The sequence below is a fragment of the Rattus norvegicus genome, chromosome 14 (assembly GCF_036323735.1).
Source record: "Rattus norvegicus strain BN/NHsdMcwi chromosome 14, GRCr8, whole genome shotgun sequence".
Classification (NCBI taxonomy): domain Eukaryota; kingdom Metazoa; phylum Chordata; class Mammalia; order Rodentia; family Muridae; genus Rattus; species Rattus norvegicus.
In genome coordinates this window covers 21,960,362-21,979,481 of record NC_086032.1, presented here as the reverse complement: position 1 = coordinate 21,979,481, position 19,120 = coordinate 21,960,362, and the positions used below count along the sequence as shown (strand labels likewise).

General features: G+C 39.7%; 1 protein-coding gene across 2 annotated transcripts in view; it reads right to left on the bottom strand.

Annotated features, from left to right (window-relative positions):
* The window catches only part of Tmprss11a (transmembrane serine protease 11A), a 58,747-nt gene extending 40,607 nt beyond the window's left edge, over nt 1-18,140 (bottom strand). For both annotated transcript variants that reach the window (XM_063273820.1, XM_039092583.2), the window contains exon 1: nt 18,009-18,140. In XM_063273820.1, the coding sequence (XP_063129890.1) occupies nt 18,009-18,022 (14 nt within the window). In that variant the 5' untranslated portion in view covers nt 18,023-18,140. The remainder of the gene's footprint in view (nt 1-18,008) is intronic.
* Nucleotides 18,141-19,120: the final 980 nt, after the last annotated feature.

Below are 19,120 nucleotides of genomic sequence, written 5' to 3'. Positions count from 1 at the left end.
CTTCTAATGACATTTGGTGGCATTCCTGTGATGCCAAGTGCAGCCGTTGTCAGCAGAGGCATGCAAACGTCCATTCCTTCCCTTCCAGTGCCCCCTCATTTCTTAGCAGTCTACCTGAGGCTTGCAAACTAATGTCAGACATATGTTTTTATTCACCTTTTAAAAACGAATGTGAAGTTTTAATCATGGAAAGATCAGAAAAATCTAAATAAATATATTTATCTTATAACTTTGTCAATGATGTTTTTTGTTGTCATAAAAACTCATTTTTACCTCTTCATTAACAATGTTAATTAATGAATTGCCCTAGATGCACAGAACACATGAAACTCAAGAAGGATGACCAAAATGCAAATGCTTCACTCCTTCTTTAAAAGGGGAACAAGAATACCCTTGGCAGGGGATAGGGAGGCAAAGTTTAAAACAGAGGCAGAAGGAACACCCATTCAGAGCCTGCCCCATATGTGGCCCATACATATATAGCCACCCAATTAGACAAGATGGATGAAGCAAAGAAGTGGAGGCTGACAGGAACCGGATGTAGATCTCTCCTGAGAGACACAGCCAGAACACAGCAAATACATAGGTGAATGCCAGTCACAAACCACTGAACTGAGAACGGGACCCCCGTTAAAGGAATCAGAGAAAGGACTGGAAGAGCTTGAAGGGGCTCGAGACCCCATATGAACAACAATGCCAAGCAACCAGAGCTTCCAGGGACTAAGCCACTACCCAAAGACTATACATGGACTTACCCTGGGCTCCAACCTCATAGGTAGCAATGAATGGCCTAGTAAGAGCACCAGTGGAAGGGGAAGCCCTTGGTCCTGCCAAGACTGAACCCCCAGGGAACGTGATTTTTTTTTGGGGGGGGCGGCAATGAGGGGAGAATGGGGAGAGGAAGCTGATATAGAAAGGGAGGGGGAAGGGTTAGGGGGATGTTGGCCAGGAAACTGGGAAAGGGAATAGCAATCGAAATGTAAATAAGAAATACTCAAGTTAATAAAGATAACAAAAAATGCAAAAGGAAAAAAAAGAATGTTAGTTAATAGTGCTCTAATATCTTCTAATGGCTAGTCTGCCCTCAAGTTGCTTTTTGTCTTTGTAGTTGTGTTACACAGGCTAGGATATGATCCCGTTTTATGCAGGTCAATGCAGAGTCCTTGAAAATTATGGCTTATAAGTCTCTTTTAGTCAAGAGCAGCCTTGCTTCCTTTGAAGTTAAAATGTCATTGACTTGTTGGGAAAACCAAACAGTTTTTAGATAGTTTCACCCTCTGTTCTTGTCTGATGCTTCCTTGTGGTACCAATCAACTTGATTTTCTAAGTCCCTTTTAACTAGAATTTACATCTAAATCCCTAATTAGATTTTTGGTTCAGTTCACTGACTGAAATACTTTATATGTGCTAATGTGTGCTTCGTAATTTGTTAAACTATGAGTAGAGAAAATTGTCACTGTTTTGGATTAAAATAAAAACCTGCCTTTCTTAACTTTTTGTGAACAAGTGTGGTCACTGCGTTGTATCAAGTGGATGCACTAGTGCTCACTACACACAGTCGGCTGGAAGTCCTTAATGGGCTGCAGCAGTTTAGGTCATTTTTTTCCCGCTAAAAGCTGAGGAGGAGTCTGGTAGAGAGTAAACTTATAAACCTGTAAGCTACAAGCATGTTAAATCAAGATTGCTTATGAATTGCAAGACATTGGCAGAGAAGTCACTCTGCCAATAAGGCGCTGTAACTTTAGTGATCCATTTCAACAATTTTCTGTAATAGTGACTGGTGTCCTTGTGTTGTTAGTTTGTCATCTTTATGTATTGATAACAATGAGCAAGGGACGTTCTTCATATTTCCGTCGCAGAATTTATTGAAATGCTTTGCTCTAAGTAAACATTCAGTAAATAGTAGTTATTTAATTTGAGGGGGAAATATGAAGCCATTTTGGTAAGTTAGTGTTGAGGTTTAAAAAGGTCTAATAGTTTGAACCTGTATAGTAAATAAAAGAACAGATTTCATATAGACACGCCACAGTAGATGTGGAGAAGCCCACCAAGCCTCAAGACCACACAACAAATTACAGACAACCGAGGGCAGCTGGGAACACAGAGGCAGAACCCCCTAGGGAAGAGCATGTCAACGGGCTGTCCAGTGCCAAATGCTCAACTCCAAAACATGAATACAAACCATAGCACACAGGCTGAGCATGTTCTATTTAGGAATGTACATGACTATACATATACACATGCGTTCTTGCATGTAATGCCTATAAACGAAAGAAGAGACCATGGATTTGATAGAGTGGAGAGGGATATAAGGAAGAGTTTGGAGGGAGAAAATGGAAGGGAGTAATTTGTAATTATACAAAATTTTAAAAGAATACATTCATCCCAAAAACTGGAGAGGAATGAAATCTATGTGTAGAGAATATAGACCACATACACAATGGTTCATTAAAAACAAACCGAAACAACAACAACAACAACAACAACAACAACAACAACAAAAACAACACAAAAGCCAAGACTTGGCAGATGAGGTGCTGTACGTTCTCTGACGGAGTCAATCTAACACGCTCAATTACAACACCAAACTGATGTTTCAAACAGAAAAGATAGGACTTCGCTTTCTAAATGGCTTGATGTTTATAAACTCAGAATAAAAAAATCCTAGCGATGTTTTAGCATAATTTAACCACCCTCCGAAAGAAGACGCCTACGTCCCTAAATATAAAGATTTCCCTCCCATAACAGAAGTTGGAGGATTTTCAAACTAAGGTCATCTGAGTTCTAGGGCACAGGTTCCCAGTAGCAAGCTATCTTCCAATAAGTTACACTTGAATTCTTAAATGTGCTTGGAGTTTCTGTGTGCATGTAGAATATTTGCTCGTTTGTGAGGGAGTTTCTCTATGACTGGCCAGGAGAATGGGGATTTGGGTCAGCCTGAAGAAAACATTCTGTCTCAGGTGGATACTCACTCTCCTATAAGGAACTGTGTTAGTGTGCCATAACCAAAAGGCAAAGAAATGTTTAACTTAAGGACACGTACAAGCTTTCAAATCTATCCATCTCCTTCTCGTACAACAGTTCCTCTGAACAGAACAATCAGAGGAAAGCAGTTGTGGAAAGAATCACATGCCTGCTATTCAGGTATTTAAGATGGCAGGACCACCACACATGGGAAAGACTGCTTCAGCTTCACTGTATGCGCACAAGCACCATAAGGCTTGCCGCTTCAAATCCCACGGTGAAGCTGTGAGCATCTGGGGAAAATGGACAATGACGACCGAGAGTTTAAAGTGTTGCATCTTGGGGGAGGAGGGAGACAGCTGTGTGGTTAAGAGTGATTGCTGCTCTTGCAGAGAACCAACGTTCAGCACCCAGCAGCCATGTAAGGCAGCTCATAACCGCCTGTGACAATACCTCTGGCCTCACATTCAACCACCCACACACAGACCCATAAAACAAACTGCATATGTTTTCAAGAACCTTTGGGGACTACAGTCACCATGCAGCTTTCTTGTGGTTTGCCCTGAAGTTATCTGTATTTTGATGTTAACTTCACTGTCCCAAGGACAGCTGCCTAGTCACATACCCAGAACTCAGGTGACTTCACCAGAACCACCTCCCCATTGAATTTGTGAAGTACAGGTGAGGGGCAGGTACAGGATAGAAGGAGGGCTGTCATTGGAGGAGAAGGAAGGATGGGTGGGAGAGAAGTTTGAAGGAAGAGGAGTAGACTAGAGAGAAAGGAAGAGACAGGAGGAGGAGAGTGTGAGAAGCCATGGCAGGTGATGTTAAAATTGTGCTCTGTGTATTTACAGGTTGTTATTAATGTTCTCAAGGGATGGATGGTACCGGGCTTTGTATGTTTAAGTGGGCAATTATATCTTATCAGTTGGATCTAAGATTATTGTGTTGTGTGTTCTTTTATGTGAGTGTTTGAGTGTAGGAAAGTGTGTGGCTGGGATGTGTTTCCGCCAAGATGTCTAGCAGATACCTTGGGACACTGAGGTGCTGGACCTAGTGAGGTAAAATACAAATACTCTTTTATTTTTATATTTTTACAACAACACAGCTTTGAGTAACACAAGGTACAGAGTCCTAAGTTTAAGCAATTGCTACTTAACCCTACATGAGTAAACACTTCATTTAAGACCAACTTTTCTTTATTCATTACTTTTTAAATTAATTTATTCTCTCATACACTGCATCCTGGCCACAGTTTCCCGTCCCTCCTCTTCTCCCAGTCCCTTCTCCCCAACCCCATACATCTCCTCACTCCCCATTCATTTCTCAGTTTCCCTTCAGAAAAGGGACGTCAAACAAACATGGCATATCAAGTTGCAATCTTGTTGGGTGCCTCCTGTCATATTAAGGCTGGATGAGACCAGCTGTTATGGATATAATCATGTAATACAGAAAGACAAAAGAAAAAAATCCATCCACCCAATTACATTCCCATTCTGCACAGAGTCAGTTAGTTATCTGCTTAAGATCACTCAGATTAGAAAACACTTAGTACAGCAGTTTGGAGTCCAGCCTGTTTATAAATCGAAGCACCGTTGTGTCAGACATTGTTTCTTTCACCAGCTTTGCTGGCAAAGAAAACACCGGTGTACGCATCTTCTGTCTCTGAGGAACTAATTATGACAACACTTGCACCACAAAACAATACCCAGTGCTGTATGTGGCACAGCTGGCTGCTTCTTCTTCTTCTTCTTCTTCTTCTTCTTCTTCTTCTTCTTCTTCTTCTTCTTCTTCTTCTTCTTCTTCTTCTTCTTCTTCTTCTTCTTCTTCTTCTTCCTCTTCTTCTTCTTCTTCTTCTTCTTCTTCTTCTTCTTCTTCTTCTTCTTCCTCTTCTTCTTCTTCTTCTTCTTCTTCCTTTCTCTCTCTCTCTCTCTCTCTCTCTCTATATATATATATATATATATATATATATATATATATATATGTATATATTGTGGTGTGTTTAAAGTTGTTTGTTTGTATTCTTATTTTTGAAATTATATTTTAATTACATTTATTCCTTCTCTATCTGCCGTCCAATCCCTCCTATATACCACTCCCCACTTTTCTTTAGTGATCTCGAGCAGATGACTGAGTCTGTGCAGAATGGGAAAGTAATGGGGTGGACTGGATTTTTTGTTTTGTTTTGTTTTGTTGGTTTGGTTGGGTTTTTTTGTTGTTGTTGTTTTGTTTTGTTTTGTTTTTGCCTTTCTACATTACATGATTATATTTCTGGCCTAATTATTATTGCAAACATATATGTGCTTGCACATATATAGATATATTCCTGAACATAGAAGTTCAGTCTGTATAGTGTTATATATATGTTTTCAGGGCTGAACACCTAGTGCTCCTAGTCACGTGATGGAGATCCAGATTCTGGTTGGGGCTGCTTTCATAATCTGTGGCTTGTGACTCACTTGTACGTTCACTAGACTACTAGAACTCAATTTCTTGAGGCCGAACTGAGATCAAAATAAAACTAGGCTTTTCTTAATGTGTCATCTGATTAGACCTACAAAGATAACAACTCCTTTTTTAAAATAAATTTTCTGTGGACTTTATTATATCTGTGACCACCACCCCCTTACACCATCTAGAAAGGATTTGATTCATTCAGTAAGTAAAGAAGCATTATCTAGAAGAGAGGGTGATGTTGGAGGTCATCTTGGGATTTGACCTCAGTACAACTAAAAACACGATGACTTAGTGATAAGGAGCGCATGCATATAGAGAGAAAGCATGAGAGCACTAAACTTTAAGACTTAGTAGGAGAGTGCCACTCCACGAGAAGACAGTTCTAAGATGGGCTTGGAGTAAAGCGAATAGCAGGGAATGTTTTATTCCAGCAATGTTTTTGAACACACAGAGTGAGCGCTTAGAAATTAAGAGCTAACGCTAATCCCAGTCCTGCCATAATTGGCACTTGGCATTCTTTTGGGGAACAAGCTGGTACAGATGATCCTTATTCTGAAGCACACTGCCTATAATCCCCACGAAAGCCAGTTTACCACATCCATTACCGTCAGCAGTCAGTTTGGAGAGGGGTGGGTTTGTGGCTTGTTTGCTTTTTTAAGATGCTGTCAAGAAAAATGGTATTCACTCGACAGTGTGACTTTGTCTCTAAATCTCGCAGGTTGAAAAACACACAGCAGGTTAGAGGATGCAGCTCCTTAGTATCTTCATATGTGTGTCAGACATGACTTAAGTAGAAAAACATGCTGAGCCTTCTGCCATGGAGATCTTTTCCCTAAGAAGCCCTTCCCCGACAGGCAGCCTACAGCCTGTCTAGTTGCCCCACTTTCAACTTTTTCATTTTGTCTATAGGCTCTAGAGTTTTCATTCTTTCGGGTTATTTTTCTGCTCTCCCTAAAATGGTGTATGTTATTGGTGTAAGAATGTGTTACATAGTTACTTTCGCTATGATGAGACACCATAACTAAAAGCAAGTTGGGGAAGAAAGGGTTTATTTGACTTACACTTTCACAGCATAGTCCATCACTGAAGGGGGTCAGGGCAAGAACTCAAACAGGGCAGAGTCTGGAGGCCAGAGCTGATGCAGAGGCCATGGAGGGTTACTGCTTACTGGCTTGCTCCTTGTGGCTTGCTCAGCCTGCTTCCTTATAGAATGTCCTTATAGATTACCAACCCTGGCGTGACGTGACACCACCCAAGTGGGCTGGGTCTTTCCCCTCAAGCAGCCTGATCTTGTGAAGTCGTTTTCTCAACTGAAGCTCCCTCCTCTCAGATTACTCTGGTTTGTGTCAAGTTGACATGAAACTATTCAGAACAATTGACTCTTTGTCAAGTTGACACAAAGACATCACTGTTACGCCACAATCTTTCCTTTCTTGTACATTCCCGAGATCACAAATTAATAGAGGCCTCACAACATAAGACATTTTACAAACTTTAAAAGCCCCGCGACCTTACAAATTCAAACACTTTAAAAGTTGTATCTAAAAAGAAAATGTTCAGTCCCCACTGCTGCTCCCCTTTTAACATTTTGAAGCTCTTTGTAATGCAAAAGTTGTAGGTGTGGAGAGGCTGAGATTTGGAGTGCATTGCAGTAATGACTGTCTCTAAATCACCACCCTTCTATGATTTTGGAGGGTAGAGCAATTGGGAAGAGGCTTTCATGGAATTTGAGACAGTTTATAGAAAGAAAGGTACTGTTTATACATAGATGCTTGTTTGGGGTGTCATGAAATAAAGTTCTGACACTATACTGGTTGACTAATACTGATAATTTAGGCATTCGTTTAGAACACCATGCAAAAACCAATTATTTACTGAAACTGTATGATACTCCATTAAATGCTGAGTAGTTAAAAACGTCAGTCTCTTTTAAACTCCAAAACTGTAGGACTCCAAAGTCCCTCTTTTAAAAAGTCTCTCAACCTTATGATCCTAAGGTGTGTGTGTGTGTGTGTGTGTGTGTGTGTGTGTGTGTATGTGTGTGTGTGTATTATATATATATTTCACTTCAAGAGAGAAGCACTAGAGCAGAGTCACAATTTGAACAATATAAAACCAAACTTAAATAGTGTGAATATCTCAGTGTTCAATGTTTGGGATTCACTCACAATCTTTTGGTCTCCCCAGACAGCCGGGGTCCTTTCTCCAGCCCCACCTTCTGCAGCACAGCCGGGGTCCTTTCTCCAGCCCTACCTTCTGCAGCACACACAGGTTGCCTTAAAAGCTTGGAAAGGTTCCACCCCATTACTGCTGCTGTTCTTCGTGGTCATCCCATGGCAATGGCATCCACAAAACACCAGGGTCTTTTGCTGCAATGAGGCTTCACTTTCACCAATAGCTTTTCCTAGACTTTCTTCACGATGCCAAGCCTCAACTTCTGTATGACCCCTTCAGTCCTGGATCTTTAATTGCTACCAAGGCAGCACTTCACCAATGACTTCTTAGCTTCTTGCCAAGCATCAGCTGCTCCCCGTGACCCCTTCATGCCTTCAAACCCAATCCCATCTGGGTGACTCTGACACTACCGAGTTTAGCTTCAAACTTGAGGTGCAGCCTAAGCCATCTCTGGAACACAGATTCTATATGCTGACTCTTGAGAAATACTTCCCAGATTTTACCTCAGTATTGCTGCTCCCTTCCTAATGAGCTGATTTTTCAGCCCCACCTGACTAACATCTATTGTACCAGTAAAGCACAGGTTTTACTTTAGTGGTTCTGGTCAAGCCCATAGACATACAGCCACCAAACCCAGACAATACTGCTGATGCCAAGAAGTGCATGCTGACTGGAGCCTGGTATACCTGTCTCCTGAGAGGCTCTGCCACAGCCTGACAAATACAGAGGTGAGTGCTAGCAGCCAACCATTGAACTGAAAATGGGATCCCCATTGGAGGAGTTAGAGAAAGGATGGAAGGATCTAAAGGGACATGCAACCACAGAAGAACAGTACCAACCAACCAGAGCTTCCAGGGACTAATCCACCATCGACTGACCCATGGCTCCAGCTGCATATGTAGCAGAGGATGGCCTTGTTGAGCACCAAAGGGAGGAGAAGCCCTTGGTTCTGACAAGGCTGGACCCCTCAGTGTAGGGGAATGTCAGGGAGGTGGGAAGGGGTGGGTGGATAGTGGAGAACACCTTCATAGAAGAAGGGGGAGGGGCATGGGATAGAGGGCTTAAGGATGGAAAACCGAGTAAGGGAATAATACTTGAAATGTAAATAAATAAAAAAATTTCAATAAAAAAAGCCAAAAAAAGAAAAAAACAATAAAACAACCCAAACCAAAACAGTGTTCCTGGTCAATTGTTAATCACAGACAACTCTTCAGCTCTAGATGACCAGAAGCACAGATTCTTCACACAAAGGGCCAATAAAGTCTTTGCTTCCTTCTGAAACTTCACAAGCCAAGTCTCCATTGTCTGCACTGCCCTCAGCAGTCATATTTACCAAGCTCCTACAGTATAGCCCACTGAGCTCCCAACACTCATGGATTTTCTAGTCAAAAGTTCCAAATTCCTACAACAATCCTCCAGAAAATAGCATGGTCATGTCTGTTACAGCAATACCCTACTACCCTAGTACTCATTTCGGTGCTAGTTAAGGTTACTAGTACTAATTTCGGTGCTAGTTAATGTTACTATTGCTGCTAGTTAATGTTACTATTGCTGTGATGAAACACCATGACCAGAAGCAACCTGGGGAGGAAAGGGTTTATTTGGATTATACTTCTATACCATAGTCCATCATGAAAGGAAGTCAGGACAGGCAGAAACCTGGGGGCAGGAGTTGAAGCAGAGACTGTGAAGGAGTGCTGTTTACTGGTTTGCTAATCAATCACTGATAAATAAAATGTCCCATAATCTTGCCAAGAGCCTGATCTTAGGGAGACCTTTGCTCAATTGAGGCTCCTTCCTCTCTGATGACTCTAGCTTGTCTTACTTGACATCAAACAAGCCAGTACAAAGTATATCCATGTGTTTGCCATAGGACTGCCCATTTACACATTGGTAATGTTTCTATTAATATTCATACAACCATTGTTTGAGCTTCAGGAAACACTATCTGATGTCTACTGATTGTTGCCCAACTTCCCATGCTATAAATCTACTTACTAATTTAAGTAAATAAGGGTGACAAATTTATTTTGGTGGTTGACAGTGTTGACTGTGTACACAGTGGAGCTAGTTCTGACACCCACATGGTGGTTCAGCCTGTCATGCTAATGCTAGGGAATTCTTTGCCTGGAAACCTTCAATGAAAAAAAAATTCTACAGAACCTAAATCTTTTCCTTGGAGCATTTACTACAAGAAGTCCTCAGCCACTGCTACATGAAAAGGGCAAGGAACATTTTGTGATGACTTTGACATATTACTGTCAACTCGTCAATCCTTACATCCTTTTAAGAATCACCACTTAATATAGAAATTATAAAAACATGAGCTATTATTTGGAAAGGGTACTTTATTGGGTTAACTGGTTCCTTTGTGAAGTCTATAGTCATTCTTGTAACTAGAATTATTTGTAGTAATTACCCTAAGAAACAATTTAACCAGTTTTTATACCTTAAGTATGCAGTTAGGACATGACTTTTTAGAAACATATTCTTGACTCTAATTGATGATGCAGGGTTATGTATATGTATGAACTGTGCTGTGATATTTCAGTGTATGTATGCAATAAATAGTGAACAAATCAAGGTTGCTGTATATCTATAACTGGGCAGGTTTTATTTTTTTGTGTTAGAAATATTCAGAATCTTTCCTGCTAGCTATTTTTGAAATAGTCATTTAATTTTACCCTTCATTATTTTACTAGCTATAGAATATTAGAAACTATTCCTTGTTCTCAGTTGTGTAATGGTACCCACTAGGTGTTCTCCAAAGGGTCTGCCTTTGACTTCAATGATTCAGAATATTTCTTCTTGGAGAACAAATTATCCTTTAAGAGATTGGTTTTCGGTCCCCAGCTCCGAAAAAAAGAACCAAAAAAAAAAAAAAAAAAGAGATTGGTTTTAACTTTTCAAGAAAAGCTTCCCGTTACACAAATGGATGATTTGTGGAATTTAAGTTAAATGGAAGCAGAGGCTTTGCTGAACTGAAGGAGAGAATGTTTTATTGGTCAAAAACTCTATCAGTCGGGGTTGGGGATTTAGCTCAGTGGTAGAGTGCTTGCCTAGCAAGCGCAAGGCCCTGGGTTCGGTTCCCAGCTCTGAAAAAAAGAAAAAGGAAAAAAAAACTCTATCAGTCTTTGTCTTGCTTATGTCTTGAATTTGAGTTTGTTTTTTTCCACATTCATCTTTTCTATTGATTTTAAATGTGTGTGCTTTCCCAAAGTGATGATTCCCCTCTGCCTCAACTTCACAGAGCCTTTTGTGAACATAGAGATTTGGAGAGGTGGGAGACTAAGAGAAGGCATAGAAAGGAAACATAATGACTATACTTTTCTATCCTACCAAATACCTTCTGATTTTAATTCTTTTGTGTGTGCTCAAAAGTGCACAAAAGTCAGAGGAGAAAGTTAGGTATCCTTTACTTTACTACCTGTCTTATGAATTTTAGTTTAAGTCTTTCATTCAACCTTAAGCTAGATAGGCAGTAAGTCCTAGGCATCCTCCTGTCATGCTCAGTACCTCCTCATGCTCAGTAACAGGGGGACATGGCTACACCTAGCTTATTCCATGAGTTCTAGTGAAGCAAGTGTTCTTACATATCCACAGCCCATAATTTAATATGTGGACACACATCTTCTCTAAAAGAGCAAGATCGTGAAGGCAGTGAATAAGTCATGCACAGCACTGAGGCCTTTTTAAAACATTTTCCCAAGGCATAAGAAGAAGGGAGGTTTTTCAGGTCAAATATATTTGGTAATGAATATAAAAACAATTTAAGTAATGTTGAATGGAATCTTCCTTTCTGAGCTTTTGGTTATTTCAAATGAAAAGTGAAACAAGAAGCACCCTCCCCCCCCCACACACCAAGTTTTCTATATGTCCTGGCCACTAGCAGATTCACAGTGTGTCACAAACCATTTAAGTCTTAGACACTGGTGCCTAAAGAGTTCATTGAATGAAAAATTATTATATCTATTTTTCACTAGGATCTCTTCCTGTTTCTTAGATTCTCTTATTTGGAAAGAATAATGAAGTTCAGGCTGTGTTGAATTCAGGAAACTAAGAAGGACCTCGGGTTTGCAGAAGAAACCTCTGCTTCTCATGTATTTGCCCTGAACCTGCGAGTGCAAACTGGAAACCAAAACCAGGTTTAAGAGGGTTTAACCATGAGGAACTTGACACTATCAGATGAGAGTGTGAGTGGAAGGCTACAGAGAACATTTTGTCATGGCTGCCATTGATGCTCTCCATGTTCGTGGAGGGGGACGTCCCCGACATTATATCGTGGCTCACTCACTCCTCATCCCATCTGGCTTTGGAGATGGGACTTACTCTGAATTATCTGAAGCACATCCTTTGATGCCTCCTGACCTTAATGAGTGAAATTAGTTTCCAGTTCTGTCTTTTAGATCTCTGTCCTTCTCAGCAAAATGGTATTTTCTAGCTCTGCCCTAAAATAACTTAAATTTAATGCAGAGAAAGCAGCAAAACATGATGTCTGGTTGTCCTAGCTTTAGCTTCAAAGTCCTTATTAAACATTGTTGAGCTCAGTGTTTGAATCAGTGATAAAACAGAACTACAGGCAACTTTAATTGATGCAGAATGATTGAACAGGCATCTAACTGATAACGTTATACATCAGATTTAAAATTCATCTGAGTATACATCCCAGCTTTGGTCCTCTGCAGTGGGAGGCAAGGCATTTGGCCTGTCTATATCAAAAGTCCAATGTCTCGAGGCTGGGTAGATGGCTTAGTGGTTAAGAACACTGACTCTTCTTCCAGAGGTCCGAGTTCATTTCCCAGCAACCACATGGTGACTCACAACCATTTGTAATGGGATCCGATATACACAAAATAAATAAATCTTAAAAAAAAAGTTCCACATTTTTAAGTGGAAATAAATATTATACTTATTTATAAACTAAATGCATTAATACATCTAAAGAGACTAGCACACAGTAAGTGTCTTAGTTACGGTTTTATTACTGTGAAGAGACAGCATGAGCAAGGCAATTCTTATAAAGGGAAATATTTACTTGGGGCTGGCTTACAGCTTCAGAGGTTCAGGCCATTATCATCATTGTAGGACACATGGCAGTATAGGGACAGACATTGTGCTGGAGAAGGAGCTGAGAGTTTTATAGCTTGATTCTCAGGCAGCAGAAGCAGATTGCCACACTAGACCTAACTTGAGCATATGAGACCCCAAAGCCCACCTCCACAGTGACACACTTCCTGCAGCAAGGCCACGCTGATCACAACAAGGTCACACCTCCTAAACACATCATTCCATGTGAGTCTGTCTACCTTTCAAACATGAGTCTATGGGGCCGTTCCCATTCAAACAGCCACAGTCAGCACCATACAGATGCGACTGCTGTGAGTCAATTTGTTGTTACTGTAATTACACAATAGAAATCAGCCATTCTGAGAAAAAGAATATTTCATTATGAGGTTATTGTAAGAAATTTTGATACCAGAAACACTTAGGAATTTTAATTATTTTGGAGTTGCCCCAAAGAAGGGGCATACACAATTAAACATCAGAAAGTACCCAGAATATTTTAGTGCAAGTTAATCAATGATAAAAATACATTCTACTGTAGTACAAGTGATACAACGAAATCGAGATATTATTTAATATGTGTACTATTAATAGGTCAATAAAGAATTAAATATACAGGCTTAAACAAAGCTTGTTATACTACATTCTAAGTTCCCCAGAAGACAGGTAACATTTAATATTCCTCTATGTTAATGCATGTTTATGTGCAGTTAAGTTATACCTGACACAGTTTTTATTTTCATCCATTAAAGCGTGAAGAGGATGTGTTAGATTGAAGATTAAGATTCAGGCTGGAATAATTATTTATGTACTAAGAATGAGCTCTTTCTATTCATATACCTGTGTCAAAGAATCGTGCACAATATATTCTAAAAACTACTTCTAAGATGTTAACCAGCTGTAACAATGTATTCTATTCTTATTTTGTTGTTTTTAAATTTATCTGTCAACATTCATTCTACTTCTATGTCTACTTATCCACTTGACTGTTTTTTTCAACCTTTCTTGACTTAATAAAGTATTTTAAACATCATGGCGAGTTTGGGGAAGTAAGGATGAATACATCATGAACTCTAAATTCATGCAATGCACGTTACAACCCTTTCCTCGACTGTTGACACAGAGTCTCACTGTGCTGTCCAGGCTGACCTTGAATAGACACATTCCCCCTGCCTCTGTCTCCTACGTGCTGACATTACAGGCCTACACCCCTACACCCAGCTCTGGGCTGCAACCTTTGAGACCTGTGAGATTCAAAATAATTCAGTACTGCAAACTTTGTTATGTAAATGTTTAAAAGAGTAAAACTATAACAAAAATTCATTTTGTTAACAAATAAGAAAGTTAAACACTTGAAAATATTTTAAAATTCTCCATCTGTGTGGAACAATCCTCTGTAAGCATTTTATATAGAGATAATAACTTTTCGGGTAAGAAGTGCTTGGTGCGGTGTGGTGTGTGTTCTGAAGTTTTCACATCCTGGTCTACTTCAGTTCCCTGCCCTCTGTTAAGTGGAGATAATAAACCTTACTCCTGGGTTTGAAAGCATTAGGTGAGCAAATGAAGGACTGACTCCAGCATATACTGAGTCCTACTCTGAACAGAGTGCTTTCAGATAAATAAGAGGTTCTCACCCTGTGGGCTGTGACCCCTTTAAAGGTCAAACACCCTTCTCACTGGAGTCATATATCAGATGGCCTGCATATCAGACACTTGCATTATGACTTGTAATAGTAAAATTACAGTTACAAAGTAACAAAGAAAATAATTACGGTTCAGGGTCAACACAAATGAGGAGGAGCTGTACTAAAGGGTGGCAGCATCAGGAAGGTTGCGAACCACCAATGTTCATGATTTCATGTGTTTTCTGCCATGGCTTGATGAAACCAGTCTGAGTGCTACCATTTCACTAGTGAAGTCCGCTAAAGGAAGGAAAGGGCTTGTCTGTGTAGCGTCCAGTTGCTTGTTTGCAGCCAGACCACCTTAATACCAAATGTGGAAGCCCAGGATAGAATAATATTCAAGATTTGCTTATTGGTTGTTATCGTTAGTGGGTCCATTTCTGGCCACTGGCCAAATATTTTAGACATATTAATGGCTGTATCAGGTTTACAACATGAAATTGAATAACTGTGATCTGGGGCAATGTTTTCTTCTCATGAAAACAGAGGTTTTCTTCCATCAGGATTGTAACGAATAAATAATCCAATAAATACTGTGATTCAAACTGATGTGTACTTAAAAATAGGCAATAATAGTCCTTATTATAGATGCAAATAAATTACCACTTAATGTGGGATTGTATACTGATCTGATAATAAATTTCTACAGTATTGAATATAAGTTGTGTGTGTGTGTGTGTGTGTGTGTGTGTGTGTGTGTGTGTGTGTGTGTGTCTGTATGTCTGGGTATCCTCATCTTCCTATTTTATTAGAAATATAATTCCATATATTCTAGATAATCAGGAAATGAAGGCATGATTTTCAGGTCACTTTTTAAATCTCAATGACATAAATACTCATTACAATCCACGGACTATATCTATCTATCGATATGTGGAGATGATGAGACCGTGAATACTTCATTGAAATTGAGAATTAGAGGACACAAGATACTATGGTTTTAAAACTGATTAAATAGAGGAAGTGAAGAAGACCCTTTTAGTTAATCTTGGGCTTTGCCTTCACATCGAGGCCCTACCTTTTCTTCCTATTAGCTTGTACTGTTGGGCTGGTTACTTTTCCCACCTATAGAAGCAAGTGGCTAAGTCACACACTAGTGAGGATTAGGTGAGTTGACTGACATATAAGGCATGTCATGAACACACGGCTTTTCTGGAAAAATAGAAAATATGATATTTAATTGATAATTTACCAGTTAATGATTTTTAACTCTGAAGGTGGTTTTTAGGATGTGTCGGGGATTAGACTTAATGAATTAGCATGTCAACTGAAACAATTATCCAAAAATAATAAAAAATAAACCACAAAGATTTGTAATGCACTTATCCAGAACTACCTTTTCCTCTAAAGCTAATAGGCCAGAGATGAATTTATATTTTGCTTTTTTATTAAGCTAGAGGAAGAGAGGGTTGTACAGGCTTCTGGGAACTTGATCCCAAGTTCAGATGAAGAACGCACTTGGCATTACATCTTATCTTTTGCAAAGAAGAGAAATGAAATTTTAAAAGTGAACGAAATCCCTTAATCAATAAAGATTTTTGAAGTGCTGGGGATATGGATATTGCGGGGCGGGGGGGATCTAAACAGAGAGTTCTGCAATTTGCAACGTGTTCCACTAAAGCCAGCCCAGGGACCGAGCTGAAATAAGGGGCCCCTTGGTGGGGATATCCGAGTTCATACAGGACAAATCATGGGAATCAAGTGTTACATTTCCTACTCTTCCCTCTGCTTCTTGTTTATGAAGAAGTAAAAACTGAAACAGTGCGCAGAGCTGTGGAATGCCCTTTAGAATGACTATAGATTCAGCATAGGCTATCACAACAACTAGTAGGCATCTTCTTGTCCTTAATCCTTATGTCTGCCTCTTTGCGGGATTTCTTGCAAAACCTTCCATTTCGGGGTTAGTATTCCTGAATTCGACTCAAAGCAACTGCTGCTACCTAGTGTTTCTTACCACGTCTGTTCTTTGTTAATAATGTGTCAGTAATGTCTAAAATAGGGACAACTGCTCATTAATACTACTCCTATAATTTACATCCCTTAAACTGTAAATTTCTCAGGTGCGTAATTGTTCACTAGTAGAGAAAGCTTTTGCCACCTATACTTATAAAACTTGATAATTTTAATAGAAAAATGGGAAATGCAACATCTTGCTTTGTAATCTTACTGTCTATAAGCACTGGGTATGGATTTTCTAGATAAATGGAGTTTTAAAAGCAAGCTAAACATTAGCACAAAGCATTCATATTGTTTGTCTTCTCATTTGTTCAGCAAGTATCTGTGAGGTGTTGGCTATGTGTGAAGCCCTGCTGAGCCTTCCAAGGAGTATTGGAGACCATGGTTACTATTCAACTTCTTTCTAAAGCACGGATTGAAATATTACTATTAAATATACGTGTTCTGGGGGGGGCAAGTTTTCCAGGGAAGCTCACTGACTTAGCAGACTATCTGACATCAAAAGCTCACATGTAAAGTTCCCAGGATGGTGCCTTCTGTCTAGGGAGATGGAGGTTATAAGGTGAATATGCTAATTAGACAATAAAAGTGTAGGCTATATAGTTTAGGACTACACCAAGAAGTTCTGACATCTGATGCCCTGTGAGCCTAGAGAAGTCTCCTAACTTCTGTGTCTTCAGATTTGTTTACTAGGATAGACCTTAATGATACCCACTCTCCTGAACTCACCAGGCTTGTAGAGGCTCTTAATGAAATAATGTATGTAAAAATACTTCACGAAGATCATAAATATCAACAGAAATGAAATATTATCACCATATATAAGACCAACTTTTTTCCATCTTTGAATGTAGCAAATCATATCTAAAATTATATATTTTTATTTTTCTTTACTATTTAAAAGAAGTTTTAAAGAGTTAGCCTGCACCAATGGGAAGAGAAGCCCTTAGTCCTGCCAAGGATGGACCCTGCCCCCAATGCAGGGGAATGTCTGGGGAGGTGGGAAGCGGAGGTGGTTGGGAGGGGGAACATCCTCATAGAAGAAGGGGATGGGGATGGGATAGGGGGCTTATGGCCGGGAAACCGGGAAAGGGGAATAACATTTGAAATGTAAATAAAATATATCCAAGAAAAAAGAAAAAAGAAAATGGCAATGCTAATAGCAAGGCTGTTCTACTCATATTCATGCATGACTTATTAACTATATTAATAAGCCTATTATCACCAGTCTTGATCTCCTGTTAGCTCAGTTTCTCCTCAGGAAGTGTACAGTGAATCAGGTGTCTCTGAAATTCATTACTTCCTAATTTTCCTCACTCCAGAAAAACCAACACAACAAAGAGGAAAAGTTGAAGGAACAGCCTGTTGGGTTGGAACAACGAGGACTGCTTTAAAACGAATGATCATTTCCCTCTCAGATCCGAATCAAGTAGGGCAAAGTGGAATTGGCTTTTCCACTCCAGTCTCAATTACCCACTATAGAACTTGGAAACATGAGATAATGCTGATGCTGACTTGTACACAAAACACGGGTTTTTGAACAGAGATTACTTACTCCAGCTCACTGTGAAAATTCCAGAAATCCTTTAAGCTTAAAAGCAATTTGAATTCCTTAAAGATTCCTCACCAGCCATCCTCTGGCGTGGGAAGTCTATCCCTAGGACAGACACAGCAAAGGAGCAGGACCCAAAGAAACAAAATTGAACTTACCGAATCAGATACATCACGAATGGGAGGAAGGGATCCTGCAGGTATCACCCACTGAACTTGACTTTCCAATCAACTCTATGACATCCCTACTTGTCTTAGAGATCCACTCCTGGAAGAAATACGGAAACAAATGACAAGTAGTTGAAATGAAACAAGTTTGACAAGTCTGAACACAGAAGTTGCAGCCCATGAGCCTGGAGAAAGCAGCCAGAGAAAACAAACTCCCAACATTAAAGAAATAGTTTAGGCTTCCTTCCTTCCTTCCTTCTTTCTTTCTTTCTTTCTTTCTTTCTTTCTTTCTTTCTTTCTTTCTTTCTTTCTTTCTTTCTTCCTTCCTTCCTTCCTTCCTTCTTTCCTTCCTTCCCTTTTTTTCCTGCCATCTGTCTTTCTGTCTTTCTCTCTTTCTTTTGTATTGACTACTTCTGTTAAAGAAGAAAGCAGTCCCAGGAATTTAGGTGAGAAATGTATTAGGAATGTACAAGGATTAAGAATGTAAAGCAGATTGTCGATAGGCATGTGGACAGCTTAGAGACAATAAAAGTGCTCAGTGAGAAATGATCCCACAGCTCTGGTTGAAAAACACTTATTTTCAAGTTTCATGATATAGTGAACAGTGTACAGTGCTAATTTAGCATCAATATACATTATTGTACTAGTTAATGCACTAATGATTGATTTTAAGTGCTTGCTGTCAGAATACAGGCAAATAAATGCATTTCAAATGAGATTTTAAAGAATGACCTAATGTAATAAGCAGTAACATGTATATTTGGCATTTATCAGACTCGGAAAAACCTCAAAAGAATAAACAAATTCTTTCGTTTAGGCAAACAACACATGCTGTGTGCTCTTCGGTCACATTGATACTTTAGAAACAAGACTGGGGGCCTTCATCTCTTTCCCTTGTACTCTTTTGATGAAAGGTAACTCTCGACAAATTCGAGTTTCTGTGACTCATCATCCCCCGCCTTCTAGAGCAGATAGACAGAGTTTACAGCGGGCTCCATGTTTTCCTGCACTCACTCTATCCCCACCGCGTAGTCATGTTCTCTCTCTTGGGTGGCAGTTGCACACTCTTCCTTTCTATTTCTCCGTCAATCACTCCTTCATTT